Source organism: Pangasianodon hypophthalmus, chromosome 20 (genome assembly GCF_027358585.1).
Source record: "Pangasianodon hypophthalmus isolate fPanHyp1 chromosome 20, fPanHyp1.pri, whole genome shotgun sequence".
Lineage (NCBI taxonomy): Eukaryota > Metazoa > Chordata > Actinopteri > Siluriformes > Pangasiidae > Pangasianodon > Pangasianodon hypophthalmus.
Genome location: NC_069729.1, coordinates 217,010 through 234,509, shown reverse-complemented (window position 1 = coordinate 234,509; position 17,500 = coordinate 217,010). Strand labels below are relative to the sequence as shown.

At 47.3% G+C, this 17,500-nt stretch overlaps 3 protein-coding genes across 9 annotated transcripts in view; 1 reads left to right on the top strand and 2 right to left on the bottom strand.

The window, feature by feature from the left end:
• The window catches only part of cept1b (choline/ethanolamine phosphotransferase 1b), an 11,088-nt gene extending 9,687 nt beyond the window's left edge, over positions 1–1,401 (bottom strand). For 2 of the 5 annotated variants that reach the window (XM_053227119.1, XM_053227120.1), the window contains exons 1-3: positions 1,223–1,364; positions 270–377; positions 1–162 (exon numbers count right to left, since the gene is read on the bottom strand). The exon at positions 1–162 is cut by the window's left edge and continues 140 nt beyond it. In XM_053227119.1, the coding sequence (XP_053083094.1) occupies positions 1–151 (151 nt within the window). In that variant the 5' untranslated portion in view covers positions 152–162; positions 270–377; positions 1,223–1,364. Of the gene's footprint in view, positions 197–269; positions 378–1,222 lie in introns of all 5 variants that reach the window. The other 3 variants (XM_053227122.1, XM_053227121.1, XM_053227123.1) reach the window with 3 other exon arrangements.
• The window catches only part of LOC113525738 (dihydropyridine-sensitive L-type skeletal muscle calcium channel subunit alpha-1), a 257,951-nt gene that overhangs the window by 206,826 nt on the left and 33,625 nt on the right, over positions 1–17,500 (bottom strand). The window lies entirely within an intron of this gene.
• Positions 1,648–17,500, top strand: part of stk38b (serine/threonine kinase 38b) — a 20,027-nt gene continuing 4,174 nt past the window's right edge. The window contains exons 1-6 of one of the 3 annotated variants that reach the window (XM_034314313.2): positions 1,648–1,817; positions 5,283–5,419; positions 6,027–6,078; positions 16,331–16,453; positions 17,182–17,265; positions 17,423–17,500. The exon at positions 17,423–17,500 is cut by the window's right edge and continues 46 nt beyond it. In XM_034314313.2, coding sequence (XP_034170204.1) covers positions 1,803–1,817; positions 5,283–5,419; positions 6,027–6,078; positions 16,331–16,453; positions 17,182–17,265; positions 17,423–17,500 — 489 coding nt within the window. In that variant the 5' untranslated portion in view covers positions 1,648–1,802. Of the gene's footprint in view, positions 1,818–1,975; positions 2,235–5,282; positions 5,420–6,026; positions 6,079–16,330; positions 16,454–17,181; positions 17,266–17,422 lie in introns of those variants that run through there. The other 2 variants (XM_034314311.2, XM_053227118.1) reach the window with 2 other exon arrangements.

The following is a 17,500-nucleotide window of genomic DNA, read 5'->3' as shown; positions in this document are numbered from 1 at the left end:
TGGGTTCGAGCAGCGATTTTCCGGCGCTGCTGTAGCGATGCTCCTCCAGACGCTTCAGTTGGTGCCGAGTCAGCACCGGCGCAGGAAGCTCGATCAGCCGCCGCAGCATGGGGGGCTCAGGCCCCCCACGGCCCCCCCGCCGCCCACTCATTCCCCCGCCACCTACGCACACACGCACACACACACACACACACACCTGCTCTTAATGAGATTTTATAAAGCGGGAAACTCACACTGATTGTCTCTGATTGGCTGCAGCACTGACTTACCTGTTCTTCTGGTTCTGAGGTGCGCAGTACCTGTTCCACTCCACACACACACCCACACACACACACACACTCACTCACACACTCACACACACAGACTCCACGCAGCCCCTGGAAAGAGGAGAAAGCGTCAAAGTCTTAAACAGTAAATAAATTCTTCTGATTAAAGCTTCATTATGTGTTTGTTTCATCGACTGTTGCAGAAATGATGTTTAATATCGCAGTAATATCGCAGTGCAGCTGTTCGCTTTTAAATCATACAGGTGAAGAGTTTTATTCCGTCAAACAGGTAAGATTAAGTTCCTGAAAATACAAATCGGTACAATGAGGTTGTGTTTAAACCCGGTGTGATGAATGACTGAGGAGTGGCGTTGATGTTACTGTCCTGAGTATTGTATTAAAGATAAAAATGATGATATGATGAATTAAAAAGGCAAATTATGTTTAAAAGGTTTATTAGCTGAGCCTGTGCTCTATTATTTTACTGATCATCTGAAAATAATGCAGTGATTTGTATTTAGGATAGTGTAATGCCTACAGGGAAGTAATTCCCCAGCATGGTGCAGGGTGTGTGTGTGTGTGTGTGTGTGTGTGTGTGTGTGTGTGTGTGGAATAAATGTATGTATAGTTTATTATAGACTGTCAGAAGCGTCTCAGCAGAAACACAGAGTGAAAGCTGAGGAAAATGAAAGCTGACAGCTGCGTGTGAGCGACATGTGGAGCTCAGTGCACCTTCTTCACTCCATGTTTTAGATTCTCTCCTTCTCTACAATTCTTTAAACCGTTTTTCTCTTGGCATGTTTGTTAGCCTCGACTGCTAATTCCAGCCCGGACCGGAGGCTTCACTGTTGCTAACCAGTTTAGCTCTATGACCTGCACTGCCACGTTATCGCGGTGTAAACAAACCCGCTGGCGTTCAGCTGAAACAGCAGCGCTTTATTTACAGCTCTACTCACTCAGTTACTGCGCATTTATATTTATCCGCTTTGGTGTGTCACCTTCTTTCTCCCCTCGGCTAGCACAGAGCGCACACAAGACGCCACAACTTGTCACTGCGTCCCCTTCTGCCGAGCTCGCAGTGCGCATGCGCACCATCTACACCCTGCGCATGTGCGTTTCCTGCCACAGGAGCAGTGCACAGTGCGATAGTTTCTGAATTTTATCAGAGATACAGAAATCTCATACTTACATTCAGATCTTTCTGTGTCTCTGAAACTCTGACGCTCTGCAGAATTAACACACTGACCCTGTATTTTTTATTTCTAATCTCATTTCCGTCCTGCAGCAGGGCGATTCGAGGGCGTCACACATGCGCACAGCCTGCGCATAAACCACATAAAATCAATAAACACGCATCCTGCTTCATTACATGGCTAAAGGGAAATGTTTGAAATGGCCTCATCTCAAACCCATAAGCATGAACTGTTCAGGACAATAAACCTGTGTTTTATGTGTAGATAAAAGACCAGTTATTTATAATGAGCCGGGAACTAGCCACTGAAGCTGAGTGTGTTTACAGACAGTTAAATAGAGATTATGAAAGTGTGTGAGGTAATTACCCAATTCTCTGTGAGCAGTTAGTTCTCGTTATTGTTTGACCACTGTGTGTGTGTGTGTGTGAGAGAGTGTGTGTGAGTGTGAGTGTGGAGGTGTTTGTGGGTAGTTTAGGAAGAAGGGAGGGGCATTTTACGTATTTCGGCAGAAACTCGTCATTTGTTTCGGAGACTCTGAATTTCTTCATTCTGACTTTGACTCCATTAAACACCTTCACGGCTTTTTATTACACACAGCAGCGCGGTCTGAGCACACACCTGGAGAGACTGGTCAGCGAACTTCACAGCGTGTGTGTGCGTGTGAGAGAGAGAGAGTGTGTGTGTGTGTGTGTGTGTGTATCGAGGTGAAGTTGGCGGAGAAGAACAAAAGCATCGCGGGAAGCGTTAAAGAAAAGCGCCGAGCTCTCAGCCGCAGGTAACAGCGTTTAATCCGGATTTAATAAACTGGTTTAATGAGGAAAAAGTTGATTTAATGCAGAAAACCTGAAACGGATCTTCTGAGACTTTATACCAACTTTTACTGACCACGTCATCGCTCTTACTCACATCATCCCTAAAAACAAACCCGCCCGGGGATGAACTAACACTTACAGTGTTTAACCTACAGTCAGTGTTTAACTTACAGTCAGTGTTTAATCTACAGTCAGTATTTAACTTACAGTCAGTGTTTAACTTACAGTCAGTATTTAATCTACAGTCAGTGTTTAACTTACAGTCAGTATTTAATCTACAGTCAGTGTTTAACCTACAGTCAGTATTTAACTTACAGTCAGTATTTAACTTACAGTCAGTGTTTAATCTACAGTCAGTATTTAACTTACAGTCAGTATTTAACTTACAGTCAGTGTTTAATCTACAGTCAGTATTTAATCTACAGTCAGTATTTAACTTACAGTCAGTATTTAATCTACAGTCAGTGTTTAACCTACAGTCAGTATTTAACTTACAGTCAGTATTTAACTTACAGTCAGTATTTAATCTACAGTCAGTAATAAACTTACAGTCAGTATTTAACTTACAGTCAGTATTTAACTTACAGTCAGTATTTAATCTACAGTCAGTATTTAATCTACAGTCAGTATTTAACTTACACCAAGTATTTAACTTACAGTCAGTATTTAACTTACAGTCAGTAATAAACTTACAGTCAGTATTTAACTTACAGTCAGTAATAAACTTACAGTCAGTATTTAACCTACAGTCAGTATTATATTATATATATTTAGTCCTGAATTTACTCTTTCTTCTTTAACTCCTTAATTCACCGTGTAAAAGTTTAATTACGTCTGGTTAATTTTACACTGCAAGTGTTAACGCTTTATTGTAAATGTTAATTTAGATGTATAAGAGTTGAATGTAGCTTTACAATCACACAATTACTCTGAATCACAGAGTCACAGACTCGCTCCGAGTCACAGACTCGCTCCGAGTCACAGACTCGCTCCGAGTCACAGACTCGCTCCGAGTCACAGAGTCACAGTGAATCACAGAGTCACAGACTCGCTCCGAGTCACAGACTCGCTCCGAGTCACAGACTCGCTCCGAGTCACAGAGTCACAGTGAATCACAGAGTCACAGACTCGCTCCGCGTCACAGAGTCACAGACTCGCTCTGAATCACAGAGTCACAGACTCGCTCCGAGTCACAGACTCGCTCTGAGTCACAGAGTCACAGTGAATCACAGAGTCACAGAGTCACAGTGAATCACAGAGTCACAGACTCGCTCTGAATCACAGAGTCACAGACTCGCTCTGAATCACAGAGTCACAGACTCGCTCTGAATCACAGAGTCACAGACTCGCTCCGCGTCACAGAGTCACAGTGAATCACGGAGTCACAGACTCGCTCCGCGTCACAGAGTCACAGACTCACTCCGCGTCGCAGAGTCACAGACTCGCTCCGCGTCACAGACTCGCTCCGCGTCACAGACTCGCTCCGAGTCACAGAGTCACAGTGAATCACAGAGTCACAGTGAATCACAGAGTCACAGTGAATCACAGAGTCACAGTGAATCACAGAGTCACAGACTCGCTCCGAGTCACAGAGTCACAGTGAATCACAGAGTCACAGACTCGCTCCGAGTCACAGAGTCACAGTGAATCACAGAGTCACAGACTCTCTCCGAGTCACAGAGTCACAGTGAATCACAGAGTCCCAGACTCGCTCCGAGTCACAGAGTCACAGTGAATCACAGAGTCACAGACTCGCTCCGAGGCACAGAGTCATAGATTCATTATGTATATCACTAACTCGCGCATATGTTGTTGACTTTTCTGCCTCTAAATTTAAAGACACACACATATTCTGGACTTCACTGTTTTTAGGCGGCGTGCGCTTGGCTCTAAAGTTAGTGCGCTCAACCACGGCTGTGTCTCACACCACTAATCACTACCTGCACTTCACAAACAAAGTAGGGCTTATTTGACTGCCTCGCTTGAGTGTGTGCATGGGTGTGTATGTTTTGTGTTTGTGTCTGGGTGTGTGTGTGGGTATGTGTGTGGTTTTGTTAGCTCACAGAGAGAAAGACTTTGGGATTATTTAATCTTTACAAAAAAAAAAAAACAGTAGGGGTGTGTGTGTGGGTGATGGCATTAGTTTATAAGTGATTCTTTAAAACAGGAAGTGTTTCGCATAACTGGAGATGTCTGCACAATGTTCTCCTTCACAGTCAATGCAAATGACTGTGTGTGTGCGCGTGTGCAGTCTTTCTTATTTTTATTTTTTATTTCTCTGATGTTTTCTGTAAACCTTAGACATATTTTATAAGTAGGCTATGGGTTATGCTAATAATGTCAATATAATAAAAAAAAACACAATACTGATTGGTCTATAGTCATAACTTTATATATCTTTAATTCTTTAAGCTTCCAGGAACGTGAATGGCTCGCCAGTTTCTTGATGAGGTTTATGTAAGATGATGTATAACGTGATGCGAATATGACATTCTGTCCCCAAGGGAGACAGCCACTGATTGTAAAACCCAGAAATGTCTGAAGGTTTTGTTTTTAATTTGCATCCATGGTGTAGCAGTGTTTTGGCTCAGGGTGTGGACATTTTAGCACAATTTACACCGCAGTGCCCTCTGATTGCTCCGCCCCTTCTGCTGCGTAGATCAGGCTCCAGAATCACACTCACTCTGAATCAGTATCACGTTCTCAGGCTCCTGAGTGGAGCAGCAGAAAAAGCGTTTACCCTGTTACCAGGAGATGGCAAGTTTGAATGCCACAGCCATCCGTGGTCAGGAGTCCAGGAGAGAAAAATACTCTCTGGCCATGTTCTGTGGTCCATGCCCTCTCCCCTGTCAATCACAGTGACACTAGCCAATCGTGGGCATCTGTGAGCTCATGTATGTAGAAGAGGGTAGATAGCACTTTAGATAGAGCTAGCTGTTGGTGTGTGTGTGTGTGTGCGTGTGCATGTGTGTAGTCTGCATTGTGTGATAAACAGGATGTGTGTGTTTTAGGTAGACATGGCGATGCGAGGCCACACCTCCGGGTCATTAATGAGTAATCACACTAAGGAGAGAGTGACCATGGCCAAGGTGACTCTGGAGAACTTCTACAGCACACTGATCACACAGCACGAGGAGAGAGAGATGAGGTAGATACACACACACACACACACACACACACACACACACACATACACATACAAGAGTAGAATGTGTTTTCCTCAGGGACACAGTTAATAATAAAGTGAGTTTTTGCTGCTTATTAACTTGTAAAAAGCACTCAGAAACTAAACATTCAGAACACACAGACACACACACATGCACACAAACGCATATACTGGCATACTTTCTCCACATTGACCAGGGTAAGTGAAGGGGTGTGTGTGTGTGTGTGTGTGTGTGTGTGTGTGTGTGTGTGTGTGTGTGTGTACTGCACATTCCAAACCTTTCAGGATGTTCTTAGTCTTTTGTTTTTTTTTGTTGTAGACACACACTGAATCACAGACTCATTACGACTCATAGCGTCATTATGAGTTACGAACACGTTACAAATCAGAGCTACAGACACATCAGAGAGTCAGAGTCACTGATTCACTGACAGTGAATTTGATTCTCTCACACTGAATCACAGACTCTTTATCTCTGAATCACGTATATTGACGTCAGATGTCGAGCTCCAGTTTCTTTTGTGTGTGTGTGTGTGTGAGATGAAGTGTGTATTTTGTTTGATTTCCATTTTTTTCTGTCTCTATTCAGGCAGCAGAAACTGGAGAAGGTGATGGATGAAGAGGGACTTCCTGATGAAGAGGTGTGGACGTGTTCTGAATCACTCTCTTTACTGTGTTATAAGGGCTGTCAAACTCCACAGTGCATTATGGGTAATCTGTATCTGCTAGGCTGAATGATGCACTGTATAATAAGCAAGGTGTGGTGTAGTGAGGTGTAGTGTGTTGTACGCAGTGAGGTGTACTGAGGTGCAGTGAGGTGTAATGAGGTGAGGTGCAGTGAGATGTAATGAGGTGAGGAGTAGTGAGGTGCGGTGAGGTGTAATGAGGTGAGGTGTAATGAGGTGAGGTGTAATGAGGTGAGGTGAGGTGCAGTGAGACGTAATGAGGTGTAGTGTAATGAGGTGAGGTGAGGTGCAGTGAGACGTAATGAGGTGAGGTGTAATGAGGTGAGGTGAGGTGCAGTGAGACGTAATGAGGTGTAGTGTAATGAGGTGCAGTGAGGTGTAATGAGGTGCAGTGAGGTGTAATGAGGTATAGTGTAGTGAGGTGCAGTGAGGTGTAATGAGGTGTGGTGTAGTGAGGTGCGGTGAGGTGTAGTGTAATGAGGTGCAGTGAGGTGTAATGAGGTGTGGTGTAGTGAGGTGCGGTGAGGTGTAATGAGGTGTGGTGTAGTGAGGTGCAGTGAGGTGTAATGAGGTGCAGTGAGGTGTAATGAGGTGCAGTGAGGTGTAGTGAGGTGTAATGAGGTGTGGTGTAGTGAGGTGTAATGAGGTATAGTGTAGTGAGGTGTAATGAGGTGTAATGTGGTGTGGTGCAGTGAGATGCAGTGAGGTGTAATGAGGTGTGGTGTAGTGAGGTGCGGTGAGGTGTAATGAGGTGTGGTGTAGTGAGGTGCAGTGAGGTGTAATGAGGTGTAGTGTAATGAGGTGTAGTGTAGTGAGGTGTAATGAGGTGTAGTGTAATGAGGTGTAGTGTAATGAGGTGTAGTGTAATGAGGTGTAGTGTAATGAGGTGTAGTGTAGTGAGGTGCAGTGAGGTGTAATGAGGTATAGTGTAGTGAGGTGCAATGAGGTGTAATGAGGTGTGGTGTAGTGAGGTGTAATGAGGTGTAATGAGGTATAGTGTAGTGAGGTGTAGTGAGGTGTGGTGTAGTGAGGTGCAGTGAGGTGTAATGAGGTATAGTGTAGTGAGGTGTAATGAGGTGTGGTGTAGTGAGGTGTAGTGTAGTGAGGTGTAATGAGGTGTGGTGTAGTGAGGTGTAGTGAGGTGTAATGAGGTGTGGTGTAGTGAGGTGTAATGAGGTGTAATGAGGTATAGTGTAGTGAGGTGTAATGAGGTGTGGTGTAGTGAGGTGCAGTGAGGTGTAATGAGGTATAGTGTAGTGAGGTGTAATGAGGTATAGTGTAGTGAGGTGCAGTGAGGTGTAATGAGGTGTAGTGTAGTGAGGTGCAGTGAGGTGTAATGAGGTATAGTGTAGTGAGGTGTAATGAGGTATAGTGTAGTGAGGTGCAGTGAGGTGTAATGAGGTGTGGTGAGGTGTAGTGAGGTGTAATGAGGTGTAGTGTAATGAGGTGTAGTGTAGTGAGGTGCGGTGAGGTGTAATGAGGTGTGGTGTAGTGAGGTGCGGTGAGGTGTAGTGTAATGAGGTGTGGTGTAGCGAGGTGCAGTGAGGTGTAATGAGGTGTAATGAGGTGTGGTGTAGTGAGGTATAATGAGGTGTGGTGTAGTGAGGTGCAATGAGGTGTAATGAGGTGTAGTGTAGTGAGGTGTAATGAGGTGTGGTGTAGTGAGGTGCAGTGAGGTGTAATGAGGTGTGGTGTAGTGAGGTGCAGTGAGGTGTAATGAGGTGAGGTGCAGTGAGGTGTAATGAGGTGTGGTGTAGTGAGGTGCAGTGAGGTGTGGTGTAGTGAGGTGCAGTGAGGTGTAATGAGGTATAGTGTAGTGAGGTGCAGTGAGGTGTAATGAGGTATAGTGTAGTGAGGTGCTGTGAGGTGTAATGAGGTGTGGTGTAGTGAGGTGCAGTGAGGTGTAATGAGGTGTAGTGTAGTGAGGTGCAGTGAGGTGTGGTGTAGTGAGGTGCAGTGAGGTGCGGTGAGATGTAATGAGGTGCAGTGAGGTGCGGTGAGATGTAATGAGGTGTAGTGAGGTGCAGTGAGGTGTAATGAGGTGTGGTGTAGTGAGGTGCAGTGAGGTGTAATGAGGTGAGGTGCAGTGAGGTGCAGTGAGGTGTAATGAGGTGTGGTGTAGTGAGGTGCAGTGAGGTGTGGTGTAGTGAGGTGCAGTGAGGTGTAATGAGGTATAGTGTAGTGAGGTGCAGTGAGGTGTAATGAGGTATAGTGTAGTGAGGTGCTGTGAGGTGTAATGAGGTGTGGTGTAGTGAGGTGCAGTGAGGTGTAATGAGGTGAGGAGTAGTGAGGTGCAGTGAGGTGTAATGAGGTGTGGTGTAGTGAGGTGTAATGAGGTATAGTGTAGTGAGGTGTAATGAGGTGTGGTGTAGTGAGGTGCAGTGAGGTGTAATGAGGTATAGTGTAGTGAGGTGCAGTGAGGTGTAATGAGGTGTGGTGTAGTGAGGTGCAGTGAGGTGTAATGAGGTATAGTGTAGTGAGGTGCAGTGAGGTGTAATGAGGTGTGGTGTAGTGAGGTGCAGTGAGGTGTAATGAGGTGTGGTGTAATGAGGTGCAGTGAGGTGTAATGAGGTATAGTGTAGTGAGGTGCAGTGAGGTGTAATGAGGTATAGTGTAGTGAGGTGCAGTGAGGTGTAATGAGGTATAGTGTAGTGAGGTGCAGTGAGGTGTAATGAGGTGTAGTGTAATGAGGTGCAGTGAGGTGTAATGAGGTGTAGTGTAATGAGGTGCAGTGAGGTGTAATGAGGTGTGGTGTAGTGAGGTGCAGTGAGGTGTAATGAGGTGTAGTGTAATGAGGTGCAGTGAGGTGTAATGAGGTATAGTGTAGTGAGGCGCAGTGAGGTGTAATGAGGTGTGGTGTAGTGAGGTGTAGTGAGGTGTAATGAGGTATGGTGTAGTGAGGTGCAGTGAGGTGTAATGAGGTATAGTGTAGTGAGGTGCAGTGAGGTGTAATGAGGTGTGGTGTAGTGAGGTGCAGTGAGGTGTAATGAGGTGTAGTGTAATGAGGTGCAGTGAGGTGTAATGAGGTATAGTGTAGTGAGGTGCAGTGAGGTGTAATGAGGTGTAGTGTAGTGAGGTGTAGTGAGGTGTAATGAGGTGTGGTGTAGTGAGGTGTAGTGAGGTGTAGTGAGGTGTAATGAGGTGTAGTGTAATGAGGTGCAGTGAGGTGTAATGAGGTATAGTGTAGTGAGGTGCAGTGAGGTGTAATGAGGTGTAGTGTAATGAGGTGCAGTGAGGTGTAGTGAGGTGTAATGAGGTGTGGTGTAGTGAGGTGCAGTGAGGTGTAATGAGGTGTAGTGTAATGAGGTGCAGTGAGGTGTAATGAGGTATAGTGTAGTGAGGTGCAGTGAGGTGTAATGAGGTATAGTGTAGTGAGGTGCAGTGAGGTGTAATGAGGTGTAGTGTAATGAGGTGCAGTGAGGTGTAATGAGGTATAGTGTAGTGAGGTGCAGTGAGGTGTAATGAGGTATAGTGTAGTGAGGTGTAGTGAGGTGTAATGAGGTGTGGTGTAGTGAGGTGTAATGAGGTGTAATGAGGTATAGTGTAGTGAGGTGTAATGAGGTGTAATGAGGTATGGTGTAGTGAGGTGCAGTGAGGTGTAATGAGGTATAGTGTAGTGAGGTGTAATGAGGTGTAGTGAGGTGCAGTGAGGTGTAATGAGGTGTAGTGAGGTGCAGTGAGGTGTAATGAGGTGTGGTGTAGTGAGGTGCAGTGAGGTGTAATGAGGTGTGGTGTAGTGAGGTGCAGTGAGGTGTAATGAGGTGCAGTGAGGTGCAGTGAGGTGTAATGAGGTGTGGTGTAGTGAGGTGCAGTGAGGTGTAATGAGGTGCAGTGAGGTGCAGTGAGGTGCAGTGAGGTGCAGTGAGGTGCAGTGAGGTGTAATGAGGTATAGTGTAATGAGGTGCAGTGAGGTGTAATGAGGTATAGTGCAGTGAGGTGCAGTGAGGTGTAATGAGGTGTAGTGTAATGAGGTGTAGTGAGGTGTAATGAGGTGTGGTGTAGTGAGGTGTAATGAGGTGTAATGAGGTATGGTGTAGTGAGGTGTAATGAGGTATAGTGTAGTGAGGTGTAATGAGGTGTGGTGTAGTGAGGTGCAGTGAGGTGTAATGAGGTGTGGTGTAGTGAGGTGCAGTGAGGTGTAATGAGGTGTGGTGTAGTGAGGTGCAGTGAGGTGTAGTGAGGTGCAGTGAGGTGTAATGAGGTGTAGTGTAGTGAGGTGTAATGAGGTGTGGTGTAGTGAGGTGCAGTGAGGTGTAGTGTAGTGAGGTGCAGTGAGGTGTAATGAGGTGTGGTGTAGTGAGGTGCAGTGAGGTGTGGTGTAGTGAGGTGCAGTGAGGTGTAATGAGGTATAGTGTAGTGAGGTGCAGTGAGGTGTAATGAGGTGTGGTGTAGTGAGGTGCAGTGAGGTGTAATGAGGTGTGGTGCAGTGAGGTGCAGTGAGGTGTGGTGTAGTGAGGTGCAGTGAGGTGTAATGAGGTATAGTGTAGTGAGGTGCAGTGAGGTGTAATGAGGTGTGGTGTAGTGAGGTGCAGTGAGGTGTAATGAGGTGTGGTGTAGTGAGGTGCAGTGAGGTGTAATGAGGTGTGGTGTAGTGAGGTGCAGTGAGGTGTGGTGTAGTGAGGTGCAGTGAGGTGTAATGAGGTGTGGTGTAGTGAGGTGCAGTGAGGTGTAATGAGGTGTGGTGTAGTGAGGTGCAGTGAGGTGTGGTGTAGTGAGGTGCAGTGAGGTGTAATGAGGTATAGTGTAGTGAGGTGCAGTGAGGTGTAATGAGGTGTGGTGTAGTGAGGTGCAGTGAGGTGTAATGAGGTGTGGTGTAGTGAGGTGCAGTGAGGTGTAATGAGGTGTGGTGTAGTGAGGTGCAGTGAGGTGTGGTGTAGTGAGGTGCAGTGAGGTGTAATGAGGTATAGTGTAGTGAGGTGCAGTGAGGTGTAATGAGGTGTGGTGTAGTGAGGTGTAATGAGGTGTAGTGAGGTGCGGTGAGGTGTAATGAGGTGTGGTGTAGTGAGGTGTAATGAGGTGTGGTGTAGTGAGGTGCAGTGAGGTGTAATGAGGTGTAATGAGGTGTGGTGTAGTGAGGTGCAGTGAGGTGCAGTGAGATGTACTGAGGTGTGGTGTAGTGAGGTGCAGTGAGGTGCAGTGAGGTGTAATGAGGTGTGGTGTAGTGAGGTGCAGTGAGGTGTAATGAGGTGTAATGAGGTGTGGTGTAGTGAGGTGCAGTGAGGTGCAGTGAGATGTACTGAGGTGTGGTGTAGTGAGGTGCAGTGAGGTGCAGTGAGGTGTAATGAGGTGTGGTGTAGTGAGGTGCAGTGAGGTGTAATGAGGTGTAATGAGGTGTGGTGTAGTGAGGTGCAGTGAGGTGCAGTGAGATGTACTGAGGTGTGGTGTAGTGAGGTGCAGTGAGGTGCAGTGAGGTGTAATGAGGTGCAGTGAGGTGCAGTGAGGTGCAGTGAGGTGTAATGAGGTGTAATGAGGTGTGGTGTAGTGAGGTGCAGTGAGGTGTAATGAGGTGTAGTGTAATGAGGTGCAGTGAGGTGTAATGAGGTATAGTGTAGTGAGGTGCAGTGAGGTGTAATGAGGTATAGTGTAGTGAGGTGCAGTGAGGTGTAATGAGGTGTAGTGTAATGAGGTGCAGTGAGGTGTAATGAGGTATAGTGTAGTGAGGTGCAGTGAGGTGTAATGAGGTATAGTGTAGTGAGGTGTAGTGAGGTGTAATGAGGTGTGGTGTAGTGAGGTGTAATGAGGTGTAATGAGGTATAGTGTAGTGAGGTGTAATGAGGTGTAATGAGGTATGGTGTAGTGAGGTGCAGTGAGGTGTAATGAGGTATAGTGTAGTGAGGTGTAATGAGGTGTAGTGAGGTGCAGTGAGGTGTAATGAGGTGTAGTGAGGTGCAGTGAGGTGTAATGAGGTGTGGTGTAGTGAGGTGCAGTGAGGTGTAATGAGGTGTGGTGTAGTGAGGTGCAGTGAGGTGTAATGAGGTGCAGTGAGGTGCAGTGAGGTGTAATGAGGTGTGGTGTAGTGAGGTGCAGTGAGGTGTAATGAGGTGCAGTGAGGTGCAGTGAGGTGCAGTGAGGTGCAGTGAGGTGTAATGAGGTATAGTGTAATGAGGTGCAGTGAGGTGTAATGAGGTATAGTGCAGTGAGGTGCAGTGAGGTGTAATGAGGTGTAGTGTAATGAGGTGTAGTGAGGTGTAATGAGGTGTGGTGTAGTGAGGTGTAATGAGGTGTAATGAGGTATGGTGTAGTGAGGTGTAATGAGGTATAGTGTAGTGAGGTGTAATGAGGTGTGGTGTAGTGAGGTGCAGTGAGGTGTAATGAGGTGTGGTGTAGTGAGGTGCAGTGAGGTGTAATGAGGTGTGGTGTAGTGAGGTGCAGTGAGGTGTAGTGAGGTGCAGTGAGGTGTAATGAGGTGTAGTGTAGTGAGGTGTAATGAGGTGTGGTGTAGTGAGGTGCAGTGAGGTGTAGTGTAGTGAGGTGCAGTGAGGTGTAATGAGGTGTGGTGTAGTGAGGTGCAGTGAGGTGCAGTGAGGTGTGGTGTAGTGAGGTGCAGTGAGGTGTAATGAGGTATAGTGTAGTGAGGTGCAGTGAGGTGTAATGAGGTGTGGTGTAGTGAGGTGCAGTGAGGTGTAATGAGGTGTGGTGCAGTGAGGTGCAGTGAGGTGTGGTGTAGTGAGGTGCAGTGAGGTGTAATGAGGTATAGTGTAGTGAGGTGCAGTGAGGTGTAATGAGGTGTGGTGTAGTGAGGTGCAGTGAGGTGTAATGAGGTGTGGTGTAGTGAGGTGCAGTGAGGTGTAATGAGGTGTGGTGTAGTGAGGTGCAGTGAGGTGTGGTGTAGTGAGGTGCAGTGAGGTGTAATGAGGTGTGGTGTAGTGAGGTGCAGTGAGGTGTAATGAGGTGTGGTGTAGTGAGGTGCAGTGAGGTGTGGTGTAGTGAGGTGCAGTGAGGTGTAATGAGGTATAGTGTAGTGAGGTGCAGTGAGGTGTAATGAGGTGTGGTGTAGTGAGGTGCAGTGAGGTGTAATGAGGTGTGGTGTAGTGAGGTGCAGTGAGGTGTAATGAGGTGTGGTGTAGTGAGGTGCAGTGAGGTGTGGTGTAGTGAGGTGCAGTGAGGTGTAATGAGGTATAGTGTAGTGAGGTGCAGTGAGGTGTAATGAGGTGTGGTGTAGTGAGGTGTAATGAGGTGTAGTGAGGTGCGGTGAGGTGTAATGAGGTGTGGTGTAGTGAGGTGTAATGAGGTGTGGTGTAGTGAGGTGCAGTGAGGTGTAATGAGGTGTAATGAGGTGTGGTGTAGTGAGGTGCAGTGAGGTGCAGTGAGATGTACTGAGGTGTGGTGTAGTGAGGTGCAGTGAGGTGCAGTGAGGTGTAATGAGGTGTGGTGTAGTGAGGTGCAGTGAGGTGTAATGAGGTGTAATGAGGTGTGGTGTAGTGAGGTGCAGTGAGGTGCAGTGAGATGTACTGAGGTGTGGTGTAGTGAGGTGCAGTGAGGTGCAGTGAGGTGTAATGAGGTGTGGTGTAGTGAGGTGCAGTGAGGTGTAATGAGGTGTGGTGTAGTGAGGTGCAGTGAGGTGCAGTGAGATGTACTGAGGTGTGGTGTAGTGAGGTGCAGTGAGGTGCAGTGAGGTGTAATGAGGTGCAGTGAGGTGCAGTGAGGTGCAGTGAGGTGTAATGAGGTGTGGTGTAGTGAGGTGCAGTGAGGTGTAATGAGGTGTGGTGTAGTGAGGTGCAGTGAGGTGAAATGAGGTGTAATGAGGTGTGGTGTAGTGAGGTGCAGTGAGGTGCAGTGAGGTGTAATGAGGTGTAGTGAGGTGTAGTGAGGTGCAGTGAGGTGCAGTGAGGTGTAATGAGGTGTGGTGTAGTGAGGTGCAGTGAGGTGTAATGAGGTGTGGTGTAGTGAGGTGCAGTGAGGTGTAATGAGGTGTGGTGTAGTGAGGTGCAGTGAGGTGTAATGAGGTGTAATGAGGTGTGGTGTAGTGAGGTGCAGTGAGGTGTAATGAGGTGTGGTGTAGTGAGGTGCAGTGAGGTGCAGTGAGGTGTAATGAGGTGTGGTGTAGTGAGGTGCAGTGAGGTGTAATGAGGTGTGGTGTAGTGAGGTGCAGTGAGGTGTAATGAGGTGTAGTGTAATGAGGTGTAGTGAGGTGTAATGAGGTGTGGTGTAGTGAGGTGTAATGAGGTGTAATGAGGTATGGTGTAGTGAGGTGTAATGAGGTATAGTGTAGTGAGGTGTAATGAGGTGTGGTGTAGTGAGGTGCAGTGAGGTGTAATGAGGTGTGGTGTAGTGAGGTGCAGTGAGGTGTAATGAGGTGTGGTGTAGTGAGGTGCAGTGAGGTGTAGTGAGGTGCAGTGAGGTGTAATGAGGTGTAGTGTAGTGAGGTGTAATGAGGTGTGGTGTAGTGAGGTGCAGTGAGGTGTAGTGTAGTGAGGTGCAGTGAGGTGTAATGAGGTGTGGTGTAGTGAGGTGCAGTGAGGTGTGGTGTAGTGAGGTGCAGTGAGGTGTAATGAGGTATAGTGTAGTGAGGTGCAGTGAGGTGTAATGAGGTGTGGTGTAGTGAGGTGCAGTGAGGTGTAATGAGGTGTGGTGCAGTGAGGTGCAGTGAGGTGTGGTGTAGTGAGGTGCAGTGAGGTGTAATGAGGTATAGTGTAGTGAGGTGCAGTGAGGTGTAATGAGGTGTGGTGTAGTGAGGTGCAGTGAGGTGTAATGAGGTGTGGTGTAGTGAGGTGCAGTGAGGTGTAATGAGGTGTGGTGTAGTGAGGTGCAGTGAGGTGTGGTGTAGTGAGGTGCAGTGAGGTGTAATGAGGTATAGTGTAGTGAGGTGCAGTGAGGTGTAATGAGGTGTGGTGTAGTGAGGTGTAATGAGGTGTAGTGAGGTGCGGTGAGGTGTAATGAGGTGTGGTGTAGTGAGGTGTAATGAGGTGTGGTGTAGTGAGGTGCAGTGAGGTGTAATGAGGTGTAATGAGGTGTGGTGTAGTGAGGTGCAGTGAGGTGCAGTGAGATGTACTGAGGTGTGGTGTAGTGAGGTGCAGTGAGGTGCAGTGAGGTGTAATGAGGTGTGGTGTAGTGAGGTGCAGTGAGGTGTAATGAGGTGTAATGAGGTGTGGTGTAGTGAGGTGCAGTGAGGTGCAGTGAGATGTACTGAGGTGTGGTGTAGTGAGGTGCAGTGAGGTGTAATGAGGTGTAGTGAGGTGCAGTGAGGTGCAGTGAGGTGTAATGAGGTGTGGTGTAGTGAGGTGCAGTGAGGTGTAATGAGGTGTGGTGTAGTGAGGTGCAGTGAGGTGTAATGAGGTGTAATGAGGTGTGGTGTAGTGAGGTGCAGTGAGGTGCAGTGAGGTGTAATGAGGTGTAGTGAGGTGTAGTGAGGTGCAGTGAGGTGCAGTGAGGTGTAATGAGGTGTGGTGTAGTGAGGTGCAGTGAGGTGTAATGAGGTGTGGTGTAGTGAGGTGCAGTGAGGTGTAATGAGGTGTGGTGTAGTGAGGTGCAGTGAGGTGTAATGAGGTGTGGTGTAGTGAGGTGCAGTGAGGTGTAATGAGGTGTAATGAGGTGTGGTGTAGTGAGGTGCAGTGAGGTGTAATGAGGTGTGGTGTAGTGAGGTGCAGTGAGGTGCAGTGAGGTGTAATGAGGTGTGGTGTAGTGAGGTGCAGTGAGGTGTAATGAGGTGTGGTGTAGTGAGGTGCAGTGAGGTGTAATGAGGTGTGGTGTAGTGAGGTGCAGTGAGGTGTAATGAGGTGTAATGAGGTGTGGTGTAGTGAGGTGCAGTGAGGTGTAATGAGGTGTGGTGTAGTGAGGTGCAGTGAGGTGCAGTGAGGTGTAATGAGGTGTGGTGTAGTGAGGTGCAGTGAGGTGCAGTGAGGTGTAATGAGGTGTGGTGCAGTGAGGTGCAGTGAGGTGTAATGAGGTATAGTGTAGTGAGGTGTAATGAGGTGTGGTGTAGTGAGGTGTAGTGTAGTGAGGTGCAGTGAGGTGTAATGAGGTGTAGTGTAGTGAGGTGTAATGAGGTGTGGTGTAGTGAGGTGTAGTGAAGTGTAGTGTAGTGAGGTGCAGTGAGGTGTAATGAGGTGTGGTGTAGTGAGGTGTAGTGAAGTGTAGTGTAGTGAGGTGCAGTGAGGTGTAATGAGGTGTGGTGTAGTGAGGTGCAGTGAGGTGTAGTGCAGTGAGGTGTAGTGCAGTGAGGTGCAGTGAGATGTACTGAGGTTGTAGTGTGATTTGTCCTCTGTAGAAGCGAATGAGACGCTCTCAGCATGCGAAGAAGGAGACGGAGTTCCTGCGCTTGAAGAGGACAAGACTCGGTTTAGATGATTTTGAGTCACTGAAAGTGATTGGACGAGGAGCATTTGGAGAGGTACAGCACACAACACACTGCACACATCACACTGTCACACACAACGCACAACACACTGAACACAACACACTGCACACACTGCACACATCACTCTGTCACACACAACGCACAACACAGTGAACACAACACACTGCACACACTGCACACATCACTCTGTCACACACAACGCACAACACAGTGAACACAACACACTGCACACACTGCACACATCACTCTGTCACACACAACGCACAACACAGTGAACACAACACACTGCACACACTGCACACATCACTCTGTCACACACAACGCACAACACACTGAACACAACACACTGCACACACTGCACACATCACTCTGTCACACACAACGCACAACACAGTGAACACAACACACTGCACACACTGCACACATCACTCTGTCACACACAACGCACAACACAGTGAACACAACACACTGCACACACTGCACACACTGCACACACTGCACACACTGCGCAATGCACACACTGCACACACTGTGCAATGCACACACTGCACACACTGTGCAATGCACACAACACACTGTGGTTCCTGAAAGAAGCTTCACTATTTAATGGTGTGAATATTCATGACTAGAATGATGGAGTGATAAGAGAGACAGTATTTGTTTATAGTGAGTGTGTGTGTGCAATTCCATTGAGTGTGAGTTGAAGTGATGACACTTTGTGTGTGTGTGTGTGTGTGTGTGTGTGTGTGTGTGTTCTGAAGGTGCGCCTGGTGCAAAAGAAGGACACGGGTCACGTTTATGCCATGAAGATCCTGCGTAAAGCCGACATGTTAGAAAAAGAACAGGTGATAACATGAAGACTGAAAAAACTCAGAGCAGAGTTACCTGTCTGTCTCTCATCTCACCTCTGAGTCTCTGTCTCTCTCTCTTTTTCTCTTTCTCTCTCTCTCTCTCTCTCTCTCCCTCTCTCTCTCTCTCTCTCTCTCTCTGTCTGTCTGTCAGGTGGCTCATATCCGTGCAGAGAGAGATATACTGGTTCAGGCAGACAGTCTGTGGGTGGTGAAGATGTTCTACAGTTTC